The sequence below is a fragment of the Spermophilus citellus genome (genome assembly GCF_964194105.1).
Source record: "Spermophilus citellus genome assembly, chromosome: 7".
Lineage (NCBI taxonomy): Eukaryota > Metazoa > Chordata > Mammalia > Rodentia > Sciuridae > Spermophilus > Spermophilus citellus.
The window spans coordinates 107,425,572-107,452,632 of NC_138188.1; the positions used below are offsets into that span (position 1 = coordinate 107,425,572).

The 27,061-nt window shown below is 35.3% G+C and overlaps 1 protein-coding gene across 4 annotated transcripts in view; it reads left to right on the forward strand.

Annotated features, from left to right (window-relative positions):
• Positions 1–27,061, forward strand: part of SEC22A (SEC22 homolog A, vesicle trafficking protein) — a 78,913-nt gene that overhangs the window by 9,326 nt on the left and 42,526 nt on the right. For 3 of the 4 annotated variants that reach the window (XM_081301052.1, XM_081301050.1, XM_081301051.1), the window contains exons 2-4: positions 634–797; positions 2,043–2,237; positions 19,448–19,563. In XM_081301052.1, the coding sequence (XP_081157178.1) occupies positions 634–797; positions 2,043–2,237; positions 19,448–19,563 (475 nt within the window). Of the gene's footprint in view, positions 1–633; positions 798–2,042; positions 2,238–19,447; positions 19,569–27,061 lie in introns of all 4 variants that reach the window. The other variant, XM_081301053.1, reaches the window with a different exon arrangement.

The following is a 27,061-nucleotide window of genomic DNA, read 5'->3' on the forward strand; positions in this document are numbered from 1 at the left end:
ACTAGTCAGTGTTCAGCATTGTGCTATAAGCAAGAATTTTCCTTTTTCTCCCTTTTATGTATTTGTTGTTGTTATGAACTAATAAATTCCACCCCCAATGATTCATAATTCATTATTGTGTAAAGGATTTGATTCTTGGGGTCAGTGACAACTTCATGAGATCAGTGACTTCTCTGAAATTGTGTGCAAAGTTCTGTGTTGTTTGGGCATCCTTCTGGGAATAATGTCGATAACTTTCATTAGGATCTCTTAAATAGTTCTTGACTCAAATATATTAATTTCTACTAGCTTTGTGAAGGGTTAGAGATCTTAGAATCTATAATGCTTATGTATTTATATATCCTTTGCCCTGCTTTCTACCCTAAGTGATAAGTAACTGAAATGTTAAAACCACAGTGTGTCTCCTTCTGTAGCACATTCTATTATTTTTGTCTGCTGTTTTTAAACCACAACTTAAAATAGTATTATATTTTGGTTGCTTTATTTTATTTTTTTGCTGGAATACATAATAAATGCTAATACCTTCATTGCCACTGTAGCAATAGTTTATGGTATATAGAACCAGTCTTGTGAAGCAACAAATTACCTTGATTTAATTTGAAATTTTAAAACCAATGTTTTTTTACACTGTAGTTTTATTAGCTCTCTGGGAGTGAGCTACATGATGCTGTGCACTGAAAATTACCCAAATGTTCTCGCCTTCTCTTTCCTGGATGAGCTTCAGAAGGAGTTCATTACTACTTATAACATGATGAAGACAAATACTGCTGTCAGACCATACTGTTTCATTGAATTTGGTAAGGGCCTGATTTTTTAACCTTTTTATTATCCTGTCTCCATCCATTCATAAGCGGTGTTTTATATAATACTGGCCAGGGGTAGAGGGACTTCTGCTAACTTGGTTTTAGTGGAATAGTTTGATAAATGATCTATAAGTTATGGCAACTTCTTACCTAATTTGAGTGCCTATTTAAAAAAAATGTTTTTGAACTGTGAAGGGGATTGTGATTATTAGTTCAAGTAATTAATTCCAGAGGACAGTTTCTCAATGAGATATATATAAGCTAGAGATTCAGAGTTTTGTGTTTATGTGATAATCTTTTATAGCCTGCTTAATGTATAATAGTGGTTGGCAAACATTTGTTGGAAGAGACCAGAGAGTGCATATTTTAGACTTTAAGGGCCAAACAGTCTCTGCCACAATTCTTTAGCTTTATTATTGTAGCTTGAAAGCGGCCATAGGCAATACATAAATGAATGGAGGTAGTTATGGTCTAATAAAACTTTATTGCAAAAACAGCAGGCTAGATTTGGCCTGTGGGCAGTAGCTTGCTCAACTCCTAATATACAGGAAGGGTGGGGGAAGACCCCAAGGTACAAATAGTAAAAATAAAATTCCACTTGGAAGATATTTAGAAAATATCTTTTATTGTTTTTATTACATTTATTATTTTTAAAAAAATTTTTAGTTGTAGATCAACACAATACCTTTACTTTATTTATTTATTCTATGTGGTGCTGAGGATCGAAACCAGTGCCTCATATGTGCTAGGTGAGCGCTCTACCACTGAGCCACAAACCCAGCCCAATATTTATTCTTTAAAACACACATTCTTATGGCATAAGTAGTATTAGAAAACATATTTATAAAAACATGTAATTTATAGTATATGTTCTTGTGTAATTATATCCAGATTTAATATTTCATGAGATAAGAATTCCTATAAATTAATACTTTGGTTTAAAATTAAAAGCTGTTTTTTTGTTTGTAGTTCCTTGAAGTGGATGTAATACCTTCAGGGAGTGTTAAACCCTTAGTTTAATTATAATTACTAATTTCTAGAGTATAATTTTTGGAGTAAAAATTGATGGTTCTCCGATATATTATTTGAAATAATATTGAAAATTTCCTGACAAATTGAATAATTTTTAATAAAAAATTAAGCTGTTTATCTATAAAATTTACTGACCATAAATATCACACTCTCAAACGATTTAATTAACAAATGACTGTAAGAAAATTTATTTTTTATTTTACATAGATAACTTCATTCAGAGGACCAAGCAGCGATATAATAATCCCAGGTCTCTTTCAACAAAGATAAATCTGTCTGACATGCAGATGGAAATCAAGCTGAGGCCCCCTTATCAAATTCCTATGTGTGAACTGGGGTCAGCCAATGGAGTCACATCTGCATTTTCTGTTGACTATAAAGGTGCTGGTAAGATTTCTTCTGGTGAGTTCTAAATCTCAATTATTTCATTAAATTTTTCTGTTTTGAAATAAGAATTGAGGAACTTTTGAAAATGAATGACTTTATTTTAGTATTTTAAATCAGGTACATGAAGAATATAGAACTTCAAAGCAACCCCTTTTCCCAATTGTTTATAAAGTAAGCTACCAGATATGTGACTACTCAGGAAAATACTTTCAAATGGCAATCTCAGATGGTCTCTTTGCTAGGAAAACACTGACAGTTTTTTTGTGAACACATCTAGAAATGAAAAGTAGCTGTTTGTAATGTTTATTTATAAGATATAAAGTGAACTAAATTATATCAAAATTGCTACATTTAAACCAGGGTTCTTGACTATCACCGAAAATATAAAGGTCTTAATGATCATCTACTTAAGCCTCCCCTCCCAAAGAATACCACCATCTTCAGTAGTTGTGACAGGATGAAAACTTCTGCCTAAAAATGGAAATCTTATTGTTTTGTAAAGTAGCATATGCCATTGGATGAAACAACTTAAAATTCTTCCTTGTAAACTAATCTAAAGTCTGCTTCTCTATAATGCTTACCAGTTTGTCTAGGTTCTATGACCTCCCTTGAGCTGAACCAGAATAGCAGTTAAATCAGCAACTCTGTGTCCTTTCTACCCTTTTAGCCTAATCTCCTTCATGTAAAATACCCTCAATTCTTTTAGATTTTTGTCTGTGGAATTTTGAAGTCTTCCCAATTCTAGAAACTTCCTCTAGACATTTTTTAGTATTCTTTAAATGTAATGCTGAACATGACACTTTTGGTTTGATTAATAGAAATGTGGGAGAAGGATGAAACAAATTTCACTAAATAATCTGGTCACTCATTAAACAAGGACAAGAAATAATAAAACATCTAAATTGCAGAGAAAGAAATAATATAATTCTATTTGTATATGTTATAATCTTTTACTTAGAAAATCCTGAGGAATCTGCCAAAAAAAAAAAAAATCTAATAAACAAGTTCAGCAACGTTGCAGGATATAAGATCAATATACAAAAATCAATTATATTCTGTACACTAACAGTGAATAATTTGAAAATAAAACTAAGAAAATTCTATACACTGAAAACCATGAAACATCACTGAAGGAAATTAAAGACCTAAATAAAGGTAGTTTCATGTTCTTGGATTAGAAGACAGTATTGTTAAGATAGCTGGTAATATGTACTGGTAATTATCCAAATTGATATACAGATTAAACACAATCCCAGCTATGTTTTTTTTTTTAATAGAAAACTGATCCCAAAATTCACATCAAAATATAAGGGACAGAAAATAGGCAAAATAATCTTGGAAAGAAAAAAGTTGGAGGCCTCCCAGTCACATTTCCAAACTTATTACCAAACTACAGTAATTAAAACTGTATGGTGTGGTTTAAGGATAGACATGTTGATCGGTGAAATAAAATTCAGAGTACAGAAGTAAATCCTTTCATTATGGTCAATTCATTTTTGACAATGATGCCAAGACAGTGGTGAAAGAATAGATTTTTCAACAAATAATGCTGGGGCAACTGATATATATGAATGAAATTGGATCCCTACTTTCCTATATATGAACAGGTATGTGTGTGTGTGTGCGTGTGTATATATATATATATATAAATTAACTCAAAATAGAGCAAAGTCCTCAGTTTCACAATTAAAACTATTAAACTCTCAGAAGAAAATGTAGTTGTAAATCATTGTGATCTTGTACTAGGTTTTTCAGATTTAACACCAAAAGCACAGTGAAAGGTGAATTTCGTAAAAACTAAAACCTTTTATTCTTTACAGGACATAATCAAGAAAGTGAACACACAATCCATAGGATAGGAGAAAATATTTGCAAATCATATATCTGATAAGGGACTAGTGTCTAAAATGTACAAGTAACTCTTATAGCTCAACAATAAAAAATATAGTTTATAAATTGGAAATATATTTGAATAGGCATTTCTACAAAGATTGTACAACTAGTTAATTATCACATAAAGATGCTCAACGTTATTAGTCATTAAGGAAATATAGAGCAAAATTATAAGGAGATATTATTTCATGCCAACTAGGATGGCTAAAGACAGACAATTAGATATGTTGGTGGGGAGAAATTGAGACTCACAAACATTACTGCAGGAAAATTCCTCCAAAAGTTAAACACAGAGTTGCCATATTACCCAACAATGCTACTCCTAGGTTTATATTATAGATGAAAATATTTCCACACTAAAATGTGTATATGGGGGCTCGGGCTGGGGTTCAGCGGTAGTGCACTTGCCTGGCATGTGTGAGGCACTGTGTTCAATTCTCAGCACTGCGTATAAACAAATAAAGTTCTATCAACAATTTAAAAAATTAAAAAATGTGTATATGAATGTTCTCAGCAGCAAATCTCCATCGATTGATGGTATATCCATCCATTCAATCAAATACTTAAGTAACAACAACAGCAACAACAAAGAAATAAAGTACTGATACACGATACCACATTGGTAACCTTTAAAAGTATTGTACTGAGTGAAAAAAAGCCATATATAAAAGACTACATATTTATAATTTCATTTACATATAATGTCCTGAATAGGCAAATCCATAGAGGCAGAAAGTAGATTAGTGGTTAACAAGAGGTTGAGAGGTGGCAATGTCTGCTACTACGAGTGGGCACGGGGTTTCTTTTTGCAGGTGACAAAATGTTGTGGAATTTAAAGTTTTAGGATCCTTAAAAGTTTTAGTATAAGGGCTAGGGTTGTGGCTCAGCAACAGAGCACTTGCCTGGCACGTGTAAGGCACTGGGTTCCATCCTCAGCACCACATAAAAATAAATAAATAAAATGAAGGTATTGTGTCCATTTACAACTAAAAATATTTAAAAAACTTATAAAAAGTTTTAGTATGTCTCTGAGTATACTAAAACTTTGTGAAATGTGTACTTTAAAGGAGTAAATATTATTGAATGTGGATTGTATTCAGTTTTTAAAATCACTAATAAATGAGAGGTTTATTTGAAGACTTCCAGATCTGTTAGTGATGGAATAAGTAATTGAGGCCAGCAGTTCCACTATGTACCTGTAGAAAAGCTGGATGTAATGTTCTGTAGAATATGTAGGTTTACTCTAATATATAGAATTTTAAAAAAATAATTTTTTAGTTGTAGATGGACACAATACCTTACATTATTTATTTATTTGTATGTGGCGCTGAGGATCGAACTCAGTGCCTCACACGTTAGGCAAGTGCTCTACCACTGAGCCACAACCCCAGCCCCTGAAGAATTTAATCAACATAATCTTCCTGGAGTCTTGGGAGATCCACAAAGTTTACTAAAAATTACTAGGGATACAGAAGAGGATGGAGCCCTGGGGAGAGAAACCCAATGTTTCCAGTTCTAGAGGGAGCAGGTGACAGCCTCTCAGAACTAGGGAGGCAGATTTGAGAAAAGGGCCCATCAAGGTGGTGAACCTTACCAGCAATTCCTCAGCTTTGGACTAGAACCTGTATGTCTGCACCCTGGGAATATGGGTAACTGAAGTAGATAGGCTCTTATAGGGATTGGATCTCAGTTGTGAATCATCATGTTCTCTAAAATTGGAGTGAGGTGATTATTCTGTGCTTAATGTTCCAAAGATCCTGGCAGAAGCAAATAGTTAGTTTTTTAAAAAATAATAAGAAGAAGATAGTTCCATAAATTTCAAATTATGTCTGCAATAAGATATTGAAAATAGAATGCTTGGCAGTCATGAATAACCAGGTACCTGAAGACTAGACTATATCAACACAAACCATCAGAAATGCACAAAAGGTCTGATTAAAAACAATGGAAGCCAAAAGGCAACTTAATGTTATCTTCTAAAGGAGAAACAAAATAACTGCAGATTTGGAGGCCTGTGCTTAACCAAAATATACTCAAAAGAATGAAGTAGCAAAAGAGTAAATAGCCTTGTGTTGTTCCTGTCTTGATCTTATAGAAAGTGGTTGTACTTATTTTGCAGTCCCATCAATATGCATTAGTGGATCTTTTTCACCACATCCTTGCCAGGATTATTATTATTATTTCTTCTTCTTCTTCCTCCTCCTCCTCCTATTATTATTATTATTATTATTATTATTATTATTACATTACCAGGGATTGAACCTAGGGATGCTTAAGCACTGAGCCACATCCCTAGCCCTTTTTTATATTTTACTTAGAGATAGGGTCTCACTAAGTTGCTGAGGCTGGCTTTGAATTCGTATCCTTCTGCTTCAGCCTTCCAAGCCACTGGGATTATAGGCTGTGCCACTGTACCAGGTTTATTATTCATATTCCTGATATTTGCATTCTGATTGAAGGGACAAAAAATCTTAATGTAGGGTGTTTTTTTAAAATTAGTTGCTCATGACAATAAATGATCTTGACATATCATACATTTGATTCAAATGGGGTATGAATTCTCATTTTTCCACGTGAACAGATTGCTGTATAACATTGGTTATACAGCCCTGTATATACATACAGCAATACTAGTGTCTGTTGTATTCTGCTGTTCTTCCTATCCCCCCTCCTCTCCCCTCCCATCAACTCTCTCTACCCAATCTACTGTGACACATTTCTCTCTCTCTTTTTTACTTCCCCTTCACAACATCATATATGTATTTTGTATAACGATGAGGGTCTCCTTCCATCTTCTGTGTAATTCCCCTTCTCCCTCCCATTCCCTCCCACCTCCCTTCCCTATTTAGTGGTAATTTCTTCTCATGCTCTTCCTCCCTACTCTATTTTGAGTCATCCCCCTTATGGCATTTGTTTTTTAGGGATTGGCTAACTTCACTTAGCATAATCTGCTCTAATGCCATCCATTTCCCTGCAAATGCCACTATCTTGTTATTTTTTAGTGCTGAGTAATATTCCATTGTGTATAAATGCCACATTTTTTTTTTATCCATTCATCTATTGAAGGGCATCTAGGTTGGTTCCACAGACTAGCTATTGTGAATTATGCTGCTATGAACATTGATGTAGCTGTGTCTTTGTAGTATGCTCTTTTTAGGTCTTTTGGGTGTAGTCCGAGAAGGGGAATAGCTGGGTCAAATGGTGGTTCCATTCCCAGCTTTCCAAGGAATCTCCATACTGCTTTCCAAATTGGCTGCACCAATTTGCAGTCCCACCAGCAATGTACAAGTGTACCTTTTTCCCCACATCCTCGCCAACACTTGTTATTGTTTGACTTCATAATGGCTGCCATTCTTACTGGAGTGAGATAGTATCTTAGAGTGTTTTAATTTGCATTTCACTGATTGCTAGAGATGGTGAGCATTTTTTCGTGTATTTGTTGATTGATTGTATATCCTCCTCTGAAAAGTGTCTCTTCAGATCCTTGGCCCATTTGTCGATTGGGTTATTTGTTTTTTAACTTTTTGAGTTCTTTGTGTACTCTGGAGATTAGAGCTCTATCTGAAATGTGAGGGGTAAAAATTTGTTCCCAGGATGTAGGTTCCCTATTTACCTCACATATTATTTCTCTTGCTGAGAAAAAACTTTTTAGTTTGAATAAATCCCATTTGTTGATTCTTGATTTTAACTCTTGTCCTATAGGTTCCTATTAAGGAATTTGGAGCCCGACCCCACGAGATGGAGATTAGGGCCAATTTTTTCTTCTATTAGATGCAGAGTCTCTGGTTTGATTCCTAGCTCCTTGATCCATTTTGAGTTAACTTTTGTGCATGGTGAGAGAAAGGGATTCAATTTCATTTTGTTGCATATGGATTTCCAGTTCTCCCAATACCATTTTGCAAGGGGGAGGGTACTGGGTATTGAACCCAGGGGTACTTAACCACTGAGCCACATCTCCAGTCTTTTTTTGTATTTTATTTAGAGATAGGGTCTTACTGAGGTATTTAGGGACTTGCCAAAATGCTAAGGCTAGCTTTGAACTCAAATCCTCCTGTCTCAGTCTTCTGAGCTGCTAGAATAACAGGTATGCACCATCATACCTGGCTTAGTGCAGTTTTGATTTTCACTTCCCTAACTGCTAGAGATGTTGAACACTTTTTCATATATTTGTTGGCAATTTGTGTTTTTTCTTGTGAGAAATTTCCATTCTTTTGTCCATTTATTGATTGGATTAATATAGGGGGCCATTGAGTTTTTTTGTTTCTTTTTTTGTTTCTTTTTTTTTGTTCTTTTTAGATACACATGAAAGTAGAGGGGATTTTGATATATTATACATACATGGAGTATAACTTGAATAAGGATCCCATTCTTGTGGTTGTACAGGATATGGAGTTCACTGGTCATGTATACATATATGATCATAGGAAAGTTATGTCCAATTCATTGTACTATCTTTCCTATTCCATCCCACCTCCCTTCTCTTCATTCCCCTTTGTCTAGTCCAATGAACTTACATTCGTCCCCTCCCTACCCTTCCTTATTATGTATTAGCATCTGCATATCAGAGAGAACATTTGGCCTTTGATTCTTTGGGATCGGCTTATTTTACTCAGCATGATAGTCTTTAGTTCCATCCAATTCTGGCAAATAACATAATTTCATTCTTCTTTATGGCCAAGTAATAGTCCACTGTGTGTATATACCACACTTTCTTAATCCATTCATCTATTAAAGAGCACCTGGATTGGTTCCATAGCTTAGTTTTGCGAATTGAACTGCTGTAAACACTAATGTGGCTGCATCACTGTAGTATGCTGCTTTTAAGTCCTTTGGGTATAAACCAAGGAGTGGGATAACAGGATCAAATAGTGGTTCCATTCCAAATTTTCTGAGGAATCTCCATATTGCTTTCCATAGTGGTTGCACCAATATGCAGTCCCACCACCAATATACGAGTGCACCCTTTTCCCCAACATTTATTGTTACTTGTATTCTTAATAATTGCCATTCTGATGAGAGTGAGAGCTCTTCTTTTCCTGTTCATATTCCTTTAATTGCTTTCTTTTGTCTAATCACTCTGGGTAGGGTTTTAAGAACTATGTGAATAGAAGTGGTGAAAGAGGGCATTCCTTTCTCCTTCCAGTTTTTAGAGGGGATGCTTTAAATTTTTCTCCATTTAGAATGATGTTGGCCTTGGGTTTAGTTTTTACAATGTTAAGTTATGTTCCTACTATCCCTAGTTTTTCTAGTGTTTTGAGCATGAATGGGTGCTAAGTTTTGTCAACTTCTTTTTCTGCATCTGTTGAAATAATCATGTGATTCTTGTCTTTAAGTCTACTAATGTGAAGAATTATGTTTATTGATTTCCATGTGTTGAACCAACCTTATATCCCTGGGATGAACCCCACTTGATCATGTGCGCTGTTTATTTGGCAATGAGTTTTTTGAGCTCTGTATATATTCTGGATATTAATCCCATCAGAGGAGTGGCTGGCAAAGATATCTTATTTTTATTTCATAGGCTCTGTCTTTACTCTTATTAATCATTTCCTTTGCTGTGCTGAAGTTTTTAAATTTGATGGCATCCTACTTGTTGATTCTTGGGTTTATTTGTTTAGCTCTAGCGGTTTTGTTGAGGAAGTTGGTATCTGCACCAATATGATGGAGTGTTGATCCTATGTTTTCTGCTAGTAGTTGCAAGGTTTCTGATCTAATTCCTAAGTCTTTGATCCACTTTCATTTGACTTTTGTGCAGTGAGATTGGGATCTAGTTTCATTCTTTTACATATGTTTATCTGTTTTTTCTAGCACCGTTTCTTTAAAAGGCTATCTTTTCTCCAACAAAAATTTTTGACACCTTTGTCAAGTATCAGATAACTTTAACTGTGTGTTTGTCTTTGTGTCTTCTATTCCATTGGTCTCAAGTCTATTTTAATGCCAATACCATTGCTGTTTTTGTTTGTTTTTGTTACTATAGCTCTGTAGTATAATTTGAGATCAGGTATTGTGAGGCTTCCATCATAGCTCTACTGGTTCGGTATTGCATTGGCTATTCTGGGTCTTTTATTCCTCCAAATGAATTTTAAGACTGTCTTTTCTAGTTCTGTGAAGGATGTCATTGGTATTTTGATGGTGATTATATTGAATTTGTATTATGTTTTTGGTAATATGGCCATTTTGACAATATTAATTCTGCCCATTCAAGAACGTGGGAGGTCTTTCCATCTTTAAAGATCTTCAATTTCTTTCTTCAGGGTTCTGTAGTTTTCATTGTAGAGGTATTGCCCCTCCTTGATTAGATTTATTTTATTTCATTTTTTGAAATTATTAGCTGTGAATGATATAGTTTGCTTAAGTTCTTTCTCAGAAGATTTATTGTTGGAGCGTAAGAAAGCTATTAATTTATAAATGTTAATCTTGTATTCTGCTGCTTTGCTGAATTTATTTATCAGCTTTAGAAGTCCTCTGGTAAAGTTTTTGGAACTTCTAAATATAAGATCATGTCATCAAGAAACAGATAATTTGACTAATTCTTTTCATATATGTATTCCTTTAATTTCCTTCTCTTACCTAATTATTCTGGCTAGAATTTTGAGAACAGGAGTTGGTAAGACTAGACATCCTTTTTCCCCCCACATTTTTTTATTTGTATATTATAGTTGTACATAATGGTGGAATGTTTTGCTATATATTCATACATGCACACAGTATAACAATGTAATTTGGCCAATCACTCCCCAGTACATCTCCCCTGTGAAAGTAGACATACTTGTCTTGTTAGTATGGCGTATTTTCTTTACATCTTTTTACTTTTAATTTCTTTGTATCTTTAAAGTGGTGTCTTGTAGGTACTAAAGCAGTTGGATCTTTAAAAAAAAATCCAAGTTTATTATCTGTGCTATTTTATTGAGGTGTTTGGGCCATTTACATTTAACGTGATTATTAAAGTTGCTGGGTTTTAATCTACCATCTTGTTTACTTGTTTTCTCTTTGTCTCATCAAGTTTTGGTCATTTTTCTGATTTTATTTTATTTTTTGTGGTACTGGGGATTGAACTCAGGGGCATTCTACCACTAAGTTATACATCCAGCCCTTTTTTATTTATTTTGAGACAGTCTCACAAGGCTGGCCTTGAATTTACAACCTCCTGCTTCAGCCGCCTGAGTTGCTAGGATTATAGGCATGCATCACCATGCCTGGCATCTAATTTTATTTTATTTCATTTTTTAAAGCTGAAAGCTCTTTTGTTGTTGTTGTTGTAGATGGACACAATGCCTTTATTTTGTTTATTTTTACGTGGTGCTGAGGATCGAACCCAGGGCCTCTCATGTGCTAGTCAAGTACTCTACCACTGAGCCACAACCCTAGCCCTCTGATTGTATTTTTATTGATAATTTTAAAATTTCATTTTCTGTTTTTTGTTGGTTTGTTAGCTGTGTCTCTTTGATATGTGTGTGTGTGTGTGTGTGTGTGTGTGTGTGTGTGTATGAGAGAGATTATTTGGGGGTTCATAGTGTGTATGTGATAATTCATGTGAAGGCACCTAGCAAACCAATAACTAGTTCTCAAAATTGAAACAGTTTTTGTTTGTTTGTTTATTTTTAACCAAAGGACCATGTCAATGCTTCATAACCCCAGGGGCCTCTTTTATTATTCTTTTGTCCTGGTTTATTCTTATCTTCCAGAGATATTTTAAGCACTATTGGATCCATGAATTGTAAGAACCAATGAGTAAAGTGTCCTATAGTTCAGTCTGGATACTTCTCTTTCTCTGGGCCCTTCTCAAACATTGTTATCCAGTAAACAAATGTAGTGCTGTTAACTTTGAAATCTGAAAGGCATGCTAATCAGTATATCTTTTCTTAGTGGAATGGGTTGCAAGGTGCATCAGTTTGATCCTGGCTTTTGCTGTATTCTTGATCTTTGACCAGCAGAAACTGATTGAGGTGGTAGGCTCCTACAATTTTTGATTTCTGTGGTGTGGCATATAACCTAAGGCATACATTACCATCTGTTTTTCAGGTACAATCAACATGTGATCATCAGTGACATGGATGAAAATAATGCTCTACGGGTGTTAGAATGTTAGATCTTTGTAGGGCATGGATCAGGAAATATATTCTATAAAGGAATAGACAGTAAATAGTTAAGGTTTTTGAGGACTCATAGTCTCTATTCCAGTTCTGCTTGGTATGATGCATAAAAGTAGCCATAAACAATATGTAAAAGAACAGGTTGGCTGAATTTGGCCTGTGGTGCCAACCCCTACTGTAGACTATGGCACAGAGTTGATGTATCATAGTGGCCATATGGTAAATGTACTAATATCTCTGTCAAATAAAAGCAAAATGTTTCTGATTTCCTGTTTATTGGAATTGAGAAAAAAGTTTACCAAATTAGTACTACATATCAGGGCATGAATTAATGCTGTAAGGGACAGTGCAGTTGGAACCTAGAGTAATCTCTCATCCTCTAAGATGCACCCATTTTGGAGACCTAACTGGAGAATTAAATAGGAATATAAGAGTCATCACCACCTGCGTATCTTTTAAGCCTTGGATGGTGCCACTAATCTCTGCAGTTACTTTAGAGATTAGAATTTTGATGGTGTCTGTGTTGGAGGAGCTACAAAGACTTCTGTTGGCCACCCCTTCTACAGGTCTGGCAGTCAGTGTTGCTAAGTATATCTGTCCATTTATATATACCCCCTGGGAGTCAAGAGAATAACCTTAATTTTAGGTGTAGGTCCAACCTGGCCTACCAGGAGGTGGACTCTGTTAGAAACTCTTTGTTCTAGCTGACTTCTATACATTCCTTTCTGATCTTTAGACCATTGTGGTATGCTGGGTCACCAAACATCAGACACTAGGAAAATGGGGAGAATCTAAGATTTCTTATTGTTTTAAAAAACTGTAAAAAATAATTGACAACTAAAACTTATTTTAATCTTAAATTTGCTTTTAATTCAGACCAAGTCAACACAATGTTTTCTATAATCCTCAAGTTAAAAGACAGTTTTATGGGGAAACTTCTAAATAAAATTTCTCATTTTATTTTAGAATAAGGTTAATAATCACTTGATAAACATTGTTTTTCAAGCTTTCCTCCAATCTGTTACACTGTTTCAATTTCTTTCTTTCTTTCTTTCTTTCTTTCTTTCTTTCTTTCTTTCTTTCTTTCTTTCTTTCTTTCTTTTTTCTTTCTTTCTTTCTTTCTTTCTTTTTTTTTCCTATATTTTTCTACTTTTTTCTTTCTAACCCTTTGACAGCCCACTCCCTCCCAGTTTGGAAGGAATGTTTTTATCTTGGTATACTTAATATTTACTGAAGTCTATAAATGTTTATCACAGAAGTCAGTACATTGAATGAAGTACTACTTTTGCTTTCTTTTCTTTTTAAATGTTTCACTATGGAAACATTCAAATATAGGCAAGGTAAACAGAATAGTATAATTAATCCTGTTGTAACCATCTTGTTCCCATAGCAATTGTATCAATATTTTGTCAGTCTTGTTTCACCTCTACTCCCACCTATTGCCTACTCATCTATTTGATAATTTATTTCTATAGTTCTTTTTTAAAGGGAAATTCATAATCTTTGCTTCTGGTTTTTAAAATATATGTTTTATTCTTATTCAGTTGTGGTAAGGTCAACAGACCAGGAAATGACTGCCATTGCAACTATAGTGTTTTAATACTCATAGATCCTGGAGAAGGGAAAGGAGAAAATGTGGGAAAGAACCTTTACTGTGGTTTCCAAGGGAAGAAATGGATCAGATAGAGTGAGGACTTTAAGATTGTTTAGTTTGAACAATTTCAATGAGTTCTGGGCATAGGAGCTATGTATATTTGTGTGATGCCTGGCCATGGAGTAATTAGGGCAGGGACATAGTGGCTCTCAGTATGAGAGAATGTGGTTAAAAGTATGAGAGAAGGTGGTTGAGAGTGTGAGGCCTACTTGGGCAAGTTGTTTGCCAGATTGGCTAATCCTGGAAGAGGCTGTCCCTCAGGGTCAGCAAGGCCTCAAGATTTCAAAGTATCAGAAATAAAATGACATGATTACTGTATTCCATAGTCTGCCTCTTTAACAAATATATGACATTTACATCTCCCATAGAAAGTTCCTCTGTGAAATACGTAAATAATTTTAAAAAGTAAAAAAAGATAAAAAAGTTCCTTTATATCCCTTCCCAGACTTGACTTCTCTCTAGATAACCACCATTTTGATTCTTTTCAGTTTATATTCATATTGTTTGTTCTAGAACTTCATATAATCAAGATTATATTGTGTGATTCCTGTGTATGACTTCTTTTCCTTAGCATAATGTCATACATATTGCATATCTCCTTTTATTGCCAAGAAGTATTCCATTGTGTGAACATCCCACAACTTGTTTATTCATTTTTTGCTTATGGCCTTTAGTTTGTTTCCAGTGTTTGGTTATTGTAAATAAAACTATAGTGAACATTCATCTTTTATTGATGTTTTTCATTTCCCTTGAGTAAATTTCAGGGGTGCAATGCTTGGTCAAAAGGTTATTAGCATTTTTAAGTCTTTAAGAAATTGCCAGTTTTCTGGAGTTAGTTGCCATTTTACATTCCCGTAAGCATTGTATGAGCATTGTGATTATTTGACTTTTTTTAAAATTTTTTTTAGTTGTAGATGGACATAATATTTTTATTTATTTATTTATCTATCTTCTTTTTTAATTAATTAATTAATTTTAATTAGGTATATGTGAAAAGAGAATGCATTTTCATTTGTTGTACATGTGGTGCTGAGGATCAAACCCAGTGCCTCACACGTTAGGCAAGTGCTCTACCACGGAGCTACAACTCCAGCCTATGAATTTTCCCTTCATCTACTTAAATTATTTTATAAATCTAGGAGTTTTTTTTTTCTTTTTAAATTCAGATTTTTCTTTGACTTGTCTAAAGGCACTGTTAGCTCCATCTTTCTTCTTCTTTTTTTTTTTTAAGAGAGAGAGAGAGAGAGAGAGAGAGAATTTTTAATATTTTATTTTTTAGTTCTCGGCGGACACAACATCTTTGTTGGTATGTGGTGCTGAGGATTGAACCCGGGCCGCACGCATGCCAGGCGAGCGCGCTACCGCCTGAGCCACATTCCCAGCCCTCCATCTTTCTTCTTGATGGTCTTCCTTTGCTACGTTTTTATGGTTCTTTACTTTTCTGGTTCTTCCACATTTGTCTTCCCAGACTCTTTTACCTGTACTGAATGGCAGTCTCTACAAAAGATTTGCATCAGCCTGCTTTTTCCTTTGGTAATCTCATTTAAACCCTTCCCCTCAGGTGCAGACCTCATTTGCTTCTCCAGTGCTAATACTTTTCCACTTGAAAAGCAATTGAAAATTGCTATTTAAATGGGCTTCATCTTCCCCCCAAATTTGGTATGTTCAAAACATTCTCATTTCTTTCTGTGGATCAGTTGCTAGCACCTTATCTTCCTAGACACCAAGAATAAAACTTGGCATTTTGTTTGTTTTTTTTTCCTTTTACATATTTTATTGGTGCATTACAGTGGTACATAATAATGGGATTTGTTGTTGCATATATTGTACAATGTAACAATATATTTTAGCCAATATCACTTTCATTTTATAAAATTCCCTTTAGTTTCCCACATCTAATTAGTTGCCATGTCTAATAGTTTTAACTTCCATGATGTCTCTTCTTTCTTGTTTGCCTTTTCTACTGTCACTATCATAATTCAGGCCCTCTGTCAGTTTTTTTGCAGTGACTTCCTCCTTATGCGCTCACTACCGAAAAACTGTAGAAAGAGCAGGGACTTTGCAATTAGATAGACCTAAGGTCTAATTGAGAAGATGGCCCTTACTAGCTATCTGACATAGCAAATTACTTACCTCAATTTACCAATGAAAAATTTTAGGTACAGAGCAGTTAGTCATTCCTGTCTGATGAAGCATTCCATTTTGAAGGATAAATGAGAGGATGTGTGCTTAGTGAGAAGGCACTCAGAAAGTATTGTTTCTCTCTTCCTACTTCTAATCTCTTTAAAACCCATTAATAAATTAATATGCTTAAGCATTGCCTTAACCGTATCAGTCTCTTGCTCTTCAGTGTTACTCCATTATGTAATTTCCCATAATTATTATTATATTATTCAGACTATTTCCTTGAGTTCCCTTTCTGATTTTATTTCCCCCTACTCTTTACAAACAACCCTTTGAGCCAAACAAAACCACTAGCAATGCCCTATAGCAGAATGGTTAAGAGCATGAGTTCTGGGCTGGGATATTGGTCAGTAATAGAGCACTTGCCTAGCCTGTTCAAGGCTCCAGGTTCCATCCTCAGGACTGCCAGTAACAAAGAAAGGGAGGGAAGAAGTGGAGAGGTGGGAAGTGCGTGGGGCGGAGTCTAAAGTTAGGCTGCCTGGATTTAAATTTCAGCTTACTTACATTGTGTCCATGAGAAAATTACTTTATTTCCCCAAACCTTAGTTTTTTCTTCTGAAAAAACAAAACAAAAACAAAAACAGGATAATTATAGTGCCTACTGCTTTGGGTTGTAGGAGAGATGAAATGAGCTCATACATACAAAGCACTTGGTGCCTGGCACTGAAATGAGTTCATACATTCAAAGCACTTGGTGCCTGGCACATGGAGAGTAGTCACTATTAGTGGTAGTGGTAGAAGTAGTAAGTGTTGAAGCTTTTATGAGTTTCTCCCATTTCCATTTCAACGAGATCATGTTCCATGCTCTGCATAGAGTAGTATTCCTCTCCTTTATGCCTGATTCTATTTTATCCATCTTCAAAGATTTTCCTTGCTTTTCCTCATTTTATTTCCTCTTCAGCATTCCTGAAGTCGCTCTACCAATATCCCTGTTTCCAAGGAATTTCATCTTGCTTCTTTAAGAACTTTTACAAACTTTGTAAATCATTTGTATATTTTGAGAGAAATTTAATTTTGTTATGAAAATGCCACTGGGCTCAATGAGGCTAATTAAGGAGAGGCATTGTGGCAGAAGACAGTAGCAACAAAACAAAACAAAACTCATCCAGGTGACACTGCTTTGGATCCAGCAAACTATTTCTTTTTCCCTACACTGCTTCTCATTTGTTATTGTTCCACATGCACTCTGCACCTGATAGTGCCTAGTATGGTGCCAAACAAAATTGTACAATAAGCATTTTTGGATAACAAAATTTTACTGAAGTAAAAAATGACAGTGATAGCTAGTTTAAAATGTGGTCAGATATCTAATTCAGTTTTTAAAGTGGGAAATTGTCTTGTAGGTGTGTCCCCCCCACCCCCCGCTTTGTGTTGTGTGTAGATGAAATTTTCTTGATAATTGTTCTCAGAATGCAAGCCACAGGTCTTGGGAAGAGGGCAAGGGTGGAAGCAGGGAAATTGCCACTTTAGAATTTCTTTCCCACAGTGATTTGGCAGAGTGTCAGCCTGTCCTTGAGCACAGTGCATACCTTGTCCTTGTTAAAGGAGGCCTATCATTTGCTTTTATGCCTTTAAAAATAGTTTTGGTCATTCTGAAATAATTAATTCATAAATGGTATACTATTATTATAAAGAGAGTGCTCTAGGGCCGAAGGCAAGTGTTAGAAATGCAATAAATATTTAATTTATATAGACTTATTATTCATTTCTTAAATAGATAATCATCAACACTTGAAAATGGTAATATCTTTCTGTTGAAGACTAACCAGACCTAATTGACTGTACAGGAATTTTTAGTTATAGTGCAGAATATTATTTGCTTTTTTTTTTTTAGTAAGGTAAACTCATTTTGTATACATTAGAAGTGTGATTTACATAATATATTTAGTTGTCAGTTGGTTTTATTCTTGAGGCCCATATTAAAAATTTCTTTTTAAAATTAAGGTCAGTTTCCTCTTGCTCACTGAGAGGGGGTGGAGAGGGTGGGAAGCTGTAGAATATGACTAATTGGTAGAACAATTAGGTAGGCTTTAAAATGTGAGGTGTTTTTTTTTTTCCACTGACAAAAGACTTGGTACCACTACTTACAGAGATATTTGATTGCCTATTTTCATATTAAAACCTCAAGGAAATTGATTGGGAGGCCAGGCATGGGCACAAAAGAAATTTAAGGAAATGTTATTCCATATGTTCTGCTGAACTTGAAAAATAAATACTTTTTGTGATATGTCTTTTTTGATTTTATAAACTGGGAAAGCTTTTCTGCTGTAATGGCTGAATATAATTTGGAAAGATTTAAGTCCATCCTTATATTAATGTTCCACCTCATTAACTTCATTGTTGGGCTTTTACACTTCAGTGGTTTAAATAAAATAATCAAAATGTGATTCTGTTGTCCTCTCTTTGCTGTCTCTCTTCTGAGATTTATTGGTTATGTATTTAATTTTGTGTTTTCATTTAGACTATTGTTAATTCTACTAGTGCAAAATGATGATGAAGGGAAGCTGTTATAAAACTGAAGCCCTGAAGATGAGGGAATATATTTGTTAAGATAAAGTTAGGGGCTGGGGATGTGGCTCAAGCGGTAGCGTGCTTGCCTGGGTTCGATCCTCAGCACCACATACCAACAAAGATATTATGTCCACCGAGAACTAAAAAATAAATATTAAAAATTCTCTCTCTCTCTCTCTCACTCTCTCTCCTCTCTCACTCTCTCTTAAAAAAAAGACTTAAAAAAAGATAAAGTGATAACTTCTGCAGCTGGTATTTTATCATTTTTGCCTTCAAGTGGTATTCAGAGGACCAAGAATCTCACAGCTATAAGAGCACATTCTGTTATGAAGTTCTGACTGGTGAATATATATGTGCTTTCACATATATCCAGTGATATTTATAGCCCTGAGATCCAAATAAGGGGAAGCTTTGCTTAAAAGCAAACTGTGTTTATTCTTAAAAATATTTTCTAATCATTTGTAGAAAAAAGCAAGAATTATGTGATGAATTTTCAAGCAAAGTCACCTTGGTGATATTTGCACTTACGTGCATATAGAAGACATAGTAAGACAGTTTTTTTCCTAAATGATTTACTGCCAGATGTGAGTGCTTATTACAATTATATATCCCAAATGCAAGTTAGATGTCTTTGTTAAAAAATATAGAAAAAGGAAGTTAATTTGATTTGAGTTCAGGGGAATGAAGCTTTCTTATTGTCAAACATTTTGCATTTTAAAGAACAATTGCTAAGATACATTGTATAAAATTACTTGGGTTTGACCCATTTAAATTGAGTAATAAATTTCTGTTTAGCCTTTAGTTCAACTACACGAGATATAGTATTCTTTCCTAACCATTTCTTTTTATTTCTTTTATTTATTTATTTTATTTCTTTTATTTATTAACAGCTCACCAGCGACTGGAACCAGCAACTCTGTCAGGGATTGTGGCATTTATACTTAGTCTTTTATGTGGAGCTCTGAATTTAATTCGCGGCTTTCATGCCATAGAAAGTCTCCTACAGGTACTGTGCTATTTTTACAATTTCAGTTGACTGTTCCTATTCATTCTACTTGTTATATAATTGATTTGAATTGGTTTGAGTATTAGTGCAGCTCACAGTGCATGCTCAAAGTCTGTGTCCTTTATATCTACCCTGTTCTCCCTTCAAGAACACTCATTTCTAGTTGACTTTGTCTTAATCAGCACTTGGTTATTTATCATCTACTCTGATAGGCATTGTTGATAGGCATGTTTTAGGACACCAAGATATATGTGACATGAGTCCTGTAGTCTCACAGATTAATCTGAATCGGGGAGGCAAAGAAGTCCATGAGTAATTGCCAAATACATAGAGTTGGGAAAAGGAGAGTTCAGTGTTAGGGTAGGAGAAGACTTTGTGGAAGAGAGGTGAGCTGGTACTGGAAGGAACTGAGTAGGCAAAGAGTAGTGGAAGAATGAAGGAGGCATGCATGGCTAGTGTTTGTATCTACTTCTATAAATTTCTACTTATTTATCTATTCCTTTCTTGATTGGTGGTCTTCTAAAACCTGAGCTACCTTGGAGACCACTGATTTTTTTTTTTTTTTCAGATATTACCAACTCCAATGGAGTTACTTCCAGAGACTGTAGCTATCAGAATATATTGACTTTTTACTCTTATGCTTTTTGTATACTCTTTGAAATTTCCTTTCTTAGAGTTGAGCACATTTGAGACTACACAGCTTTTATTCCTTGTTTCTATTCACTTTCTCTGCTGAGTTCTTGACACTTCCATGTTGTGAATCAGATTTTTCTCTCTTTCTCTCGGGTCAGCATTAAGTTAAGAATATCATTTGTAAAAACCCACTCAACATACTATATTCTATTTTATTTCCTTTCTCTCTCTCTCTCTCTTTCTCAGTAGGGGATTGAACCTAGGAGTGCTTAACTGCTGAGCCACATTCCCAGCCCTTTTTATTTTTTATTTTGAGATAGGTCTTGCTAAGTTGCTTAGGGTCTCACTAAGTTTCTGAGACTGGCTGGCCTTGAACTTGTGATCCTCCTGCCTTAGCAGTCAAAGGATTATAGGCATGTGCCACCACACGGGGCCTTCATCTTTTTTATTGGTGCATTATATTTGTACATAATGGTGGGATTTATTATTACATAAACATACATGTAACATATATATACATATATGTATGCATATATAATAATATAATTTGGCCAGTATCATTCCCCAGTATTTCCCCTTTCCCTTTCCTCCTCCCTCCCTTACTGTATTCTGTTTTTAAAGTACTGTTAATTTGGGGGATACTCAGAGGATACATTCTGTATACCTTCTGAATGTACTCAGCCCCCTAAAGACAACAGTAGACATCACATGTTCTGGTGACAGAACTGTCCCTAAAATGGCTCCATGGGCTTGTCATTACTTCTCAGTTCTTCCAAACATTCTTTGTCTACAGATAAAGCCTCTGTCCCCTTTCAAGCAGAGGATGCTGGTTACTGTTCCTTGGCCTTCCTATCCCCTGCCCCTCAGCTAAGTCAGATTTATTCCATCAGAAGTAGTTCAATTTTGAGCCAATTAAACAAGTTGTCCAAAAGAAGAAACGGGAGTAGTCTAGAAACTATTGACTGGAAAAGCTACTAAATAAGGTGCACTTTTGTTTTTAAAATTGTATTAATTAAATGGAAAGAACTGTAGTAGCAGTATGTGAAGAGTTGATTTTTGTTGGTGGAGCAGGCCTGGGTAGAGAAAAACTTCAATACCACAGAACCTCGCTTATATCTCTGACTCATAAGGGCCATGGAATCTGGGACTCAGACCATATTACCTTTAAGTTAAAATGCAGACAAAGTTATTGTATCCCACAAAGTTGGTTAAAGGGAACTATAATTTTTTTTTTTTTTCCCCAGGCACTGATATATCCTCTCAGGCTGATTTCTCCCTTCTCTCTCCTGATTCATGACTTAAAAGCTAAGGAAAGTGTATAAACTACAACCTTCTATTGCTTTTGAGATGTTACAATTAGCTGAAGCCTGCCTTGATTTCATAATTTTCCATGCTCCCTCTTATCAGTAATATCTTATCTCATTGTAATTGATACAATTTTAGGTTTTATTATTTTTTCATTTTTATTTTATTGGGGGGTATACAGGGATTGAATTCAGGGGCACTCAGCCACTAAGCCACATCCCCAGATCTGTTTTGTATTTTATTTAGAGATAGGGTCTTGCTGAATTGTTTAGGGCCTTGCTGAGTTGCTAAGGCTGGCTCTGAACTCTCAGTCCTCCTGCCTCAGCCTCCCTCGGCTGGGATTACAGGTGTGCACCACTGTGCCCAACAGTTTTAGGTTTTAGAAGAACAATAATCTGATTAAACTAATTGCTACTTACATGGAACTGATAGTTGTGAGATTTCTTAGTGTATTTACATTTTACAAAGAGAACTTTATAGACCAATATCTCTCATGAACATAGATGTAAAAATACTCAGCAATATATTAGCAAATCAAATTTATCAATGTATAAAAATGATTTTATAACACAACCCAGTGGGCATTATGCCATGTCTGCAAGACTGGTTCAACATTTGAAACCTTAAATGTCATATCAACAGTCTAAAGAAGGAAAAGAATCACATGATTATATTAATAGATGCAGACAAAACATTTGACAAAAATCCAATCCCCACACGTGAAAAAACTTGCAGCAAACTAGGAATAGAGAGAACTTCCTCACCTTGGTAAGAAACATCTGCAAAACCCCCTACAGCTAGCATCATCCTTAGTGATGAGAAACCAGATGCTTTTTCCCCTAAGACAGAAACAAGGCAAGAATGTTTCCTTTTACCACTCCTATTCAGCATTGTACTGGAAGTCACAGTTGATGTAATAAGACAGAAAGAGGAAATGAAGGTATTCAGATTGTAAAGGAAGAAATAAAACTGTCTTTGTAGATGACATGATTGCTATGAGGAATTGAAGGAAAAAATAAAACAAAAGCCCTGCAGCTCATAAGTGATTATAGCAAGGTCACAGAATATGAGGTTAAAATATACAAAAGCTGTCCTAGATGCCATCAAAGAACAACTGAGGTTTGAAATGAAAAACAATGCCATTTGTATTGGCACCCAAAAAAAAGAGTACTTAAGGATAAGTCTAACAAAAAATACAAGATCCATATAAAGAACACTATAAAAATCTGATAAAAGAAATATCTGAATAAATGGAGATTCCATGTTCACAGATAAGAAGACTCAATGTTGTTGAAGTATCAGTTCTTCCTATTGTGTTCTATAAATTTAACATAATCCCAATAAAAATCCTAGTAAGATATTTTGTGGATATTGATAAAGTAATTTTAAAGTTTAAATGGAAAGGCCAGACTACAGAGAAAAGCAAGCCGTTTTGTTTTGTATTCTCACTCATGGCACTCTGTACTTCTAGAACTTCATTTTTGCTATCAGGTGTGTAGAAGGTTTTCTCACACTAATCAGTTCTTCAACACCAGTTGAGTGCTCTACAGTTCAAGTCAATTCTGACACTGTCTACTTGGAGTTACCACAGACCTCACAGGTTAAGGGTGGAGTCCCACAAGACTGTTCCTCCCCCAATATGAGATGAGTTGCCAGTTGCAAATCCAGTGTCACCTGTGATTACAACCAAGGCTGTAACTTGGAGCTTCTCACAACTCCCTCCTTTGATACAGTCATTTGCTAGAATGGTTCACAGAACTCAGGGAAACATCTTTACCCATTTATTATAAAGAATATTACAAGTCTACAGATGAATAACCAGATGAAGAGGTATATAGGGGGAGGTCTGAGCACAGGAGCATCTGTCCCTGTAGGGTTAAGGGATACCACTGCCCACATTTATGGATGTGCTCACCAACCTGGATGTTCTTCAAACCCCATCTTTTAGAGATTTTTAGGAAGGCATGATTGCTTATTAACTTCATCTCCATCTTTCCTCTCCCAGAAAACGGGATGGAGCAGAGAGTTCCCAGCTTCTAATCATGGCTTGGTCTTTCTGGTAACCATCCCCCACACAAGAGCCCACCAAGAGTTGCCTAAGAACAAAAGATGCTCTTATCACCCAGGAAATTCCAAGGGATTTAGGAGTTCTGTGTCAGATGCCTCTATAATTCAGGAAATTACAAAGATCTTAAGAGCTCTGTCACAGGACTAGAGTCAAAGACCAAACATGAGAGAATAGTCTACACAGTACTGAAGAAGAACAACAAAATTAAAGAACTCATATTATCCAGCTTTAAGACTTATTATTATAAAACTACAATAATTAAAAATAGTGCAATATTGGCAAGAGAACAAATAGACCAATAGAATAGAATAGAGAGACCAGAAGTAGACCTATATACATACTGTCAATTGACCTTTTTTAAATTCTTATTTGTTATACATGACAGCAGAGTGCATTTCAATTCATATTGTACATATAGAGCACAATTTTGAATGTCTCTAGTTGTACACAAAGTAGAGTCAGATGATTCACATGTTCATTCATATCAATTGATCTTTGGCAAAGAAACAAAAGCAATTCAATGGAGAAAGGATAGTCATTTCAACAAATGATATTGGAATAACTGGGAATTCACATGCAAAAGAGTGAATCTTGATATAGATTTTATTTTATTTACTTTTTTTAGAGAGAGAGGAGAGAGAGAGGGAGAGAATTTTAATATTTATTTTTTTTAATTTATTTATTTTTTAATTTTTTATTTTATTTTTTTTATTGGTTGTTCACAACATTACAAAGCTCTTGACATATCATATTTCATACATTAGATTCAAGTGGGTAATGAACTCCCAATTTTACCCCAAATGCAGATTGCAGAATCACATCGGTTACACATCCACAATTTTACATAATGCCCTATTCGTAATTGTTGTATTCTGCTACCTTTCCTATCCTCTACTATCCTCCCTCCCCTCCCCTCCCATCTTCTCTCTCTACCCCATCTACTGTAATTCATTTCTCTCTTTGTTTATTTTCCCATTCCCCTCACAACCTCTTATATGTAATTTTGTATAGCAATGAGGGTCTCCCTTCATTATGCAATATTCCTTTTCTCTCCCTCTCCCTCCCATCTCATGTCTCTGTTTAATGTTAATCTTTTCTTCCTGCTCTTCCTCCCTGCTCTGCTCATAGTTGCTCTCATTATATCAAAGAAGACATTTGGTATTTGTTTTTTAGGGATTGGCTAGCTTCACTAAGCATAATCTGCTCTAGTGCCATCCATTTCTCTGCAGATTCTATGATTTTGTCATTTTTTATTGCTGCATAGTACTCCATTGTGTATAGATGCCACATTTTTTTTATCCATTCATCTATTGAAGGGCATCTGGGTTGGTTCCACAGTCTAGCTATTGTGAATTGTGCTGCTATGAACATCGATGTGGCAGTATCCCTGTAGCATGCTCTTTTAAGGTCTTCAGGGAATAGTCCGAGAAGGGCAATAGCAGGGTCAAATGGTGGTTCCATTCCCAGCTTTCCCAGGAATCTCCAAACTGCTTTCCAAATTGGCCGCACCAATTTGCAGTCCCACCAGCAATGTACAAGTGTACCCTTTTCTCCACATCCTCTCCAGCACTTGTTGTTTGACTTCATAGTGGCTGCCAATCTTACTGGAGTGAGATGGTATCTTAGGGTGGTTTTGATTTGCATTTCTCTGACTGCTAGAGATGGTGAGCATTTTTTCATGTACTTGTTGATTGATTGTATGTCCTCCTCTGAGAAGTGTCTGTTCAGGTCCTTGGCCCATTTGTTGATTGGGTTATTTGTTATCTTATTGTTTAATTTTTTGAGTTCTTTGTATACTCTGGATATTAGGGCTCTATCTGAAGTGTGAGGAGTAAAAATTTGTTCCCAGGATGTAGGCTCCCTATTTACCTCTCTTATTGTTTCTCTTGCTGAGAAAAAACTTTTTAGTTTAAGTAAGTCCCATTTGTTGATTCTTGTTATTAACTCTTGTGCTATGGGTGTCCTATTAAGGAATTTGGAGCCCGACCCCACAATATGTAGATCGGAGCTAACTTTTTCTTCTATCAGACGCAGAGTCTCTGATTTGATATCAAGCTCCTTGATCCATTCTGAGTTAACTTTTGTGCATGGCAAGAGGAGGGGATTCAGTTTCATTTTGTTGCATATGGATTTCCAGTTTTCCCAACACCATTTGTTGAAGATGCTATCCTTCCTCCATTGCATGCTTTTAGCCCCTTTATCAAATATAAGATAGTTGTAACTTTGTGGATTAGTCTCTGTGTCCTCTATTCTACACCATTGGTCCACCCGCCTGTTTTGGTACCAGTACCATGCTGTTTTTGTCACTATTGCTCAGTAATATAGTTTGAAATCTGGTATCGCTATACCGCCTGATTCACACTTCCTGCTTAGAATTGCTTTTGCTATTCTGGGTCTTTTATTTTACCATATGAATTTCATGATTGCTTTATCTATTTCTACAAGAAATGCCGTTGGGATTTTGATTGGCATTGCATTAAACCTATAGAGAACTTTTGGTAATATCGCCATTTTGATAATGTTAGTTCTGCCTATCCATGAACAGGGTATATTTTTCCATCTTCTAAGATCTTCTTCTACTTCTCTCTTTAGGGTTCTGTAGTTTTCATTGTATAAATCTTTCACCTCTTTTGTTAGGTTGATTCCCATGTATTTTATTTTTTTTGAGGATATTGTGAATGGAGTGTTTTTCCTCATTTCCGTTTCAGAAGTTTTGTCGCTGATATACAGAAATGCCTTTGATTTATGCGTGTTGATTTTATATCCTGCCACTTTGCTGAATTCATTTATTAGTTCTAGTAGTTTCTTTGTAGACCTTTTTGGGTCTTCTGGGTATAGAATCATGTCATCTGCAAATAGTGATAATTTAAGTTCTTCTTTTCCTATTTTTATGCCTTTAATTTCTTTCGTCTGTCTAATTGCTCTGGCCAGTGTTTCGAGAACTATATTGAATAGAAGTGGTGATAGAGGGCATCCCTGTCTTGTTCCAGATTTTAGAGGGAATGCCTTTAACTTTTGTCCATTCAGAATGATGCTAGCCTGAGGCTTAGCATAGATAGCTTTTACAATGTCAAGGTAAGTTCCTGTTATCCCTAGTTTTTCTAATGTTTTGAACATAAAGGGATGCTGTACTTTGTCGAATGCTTTTTCTGCATCTATCGAGATGATCATATGGTTCTTACCTTTAAGTCTATTGATGTGGTGAATAACATTTATTGATTTCCGTATATTGAACCATCCTTGCATCCCAGGGATGAATCCTACTTGATCATGGTGCACAATTTTTTTGATGTGTTTTTGTATCCGATTCGCCAGAATTTTATTGAGGATTTTTGCATCTAGGTTCATTAGAGATATTGTTCTGTAGTTTTCTTTCTTTGAGGTGTCTTTGCCTGGTTTCGGAATCAGGGTGATGTTGGCCTCATAGAATGAATTTGGAAGAGCTCCCTCTTTTTCTATTTCCTGAAATAACTTGAAAAGTATTGGTATTAA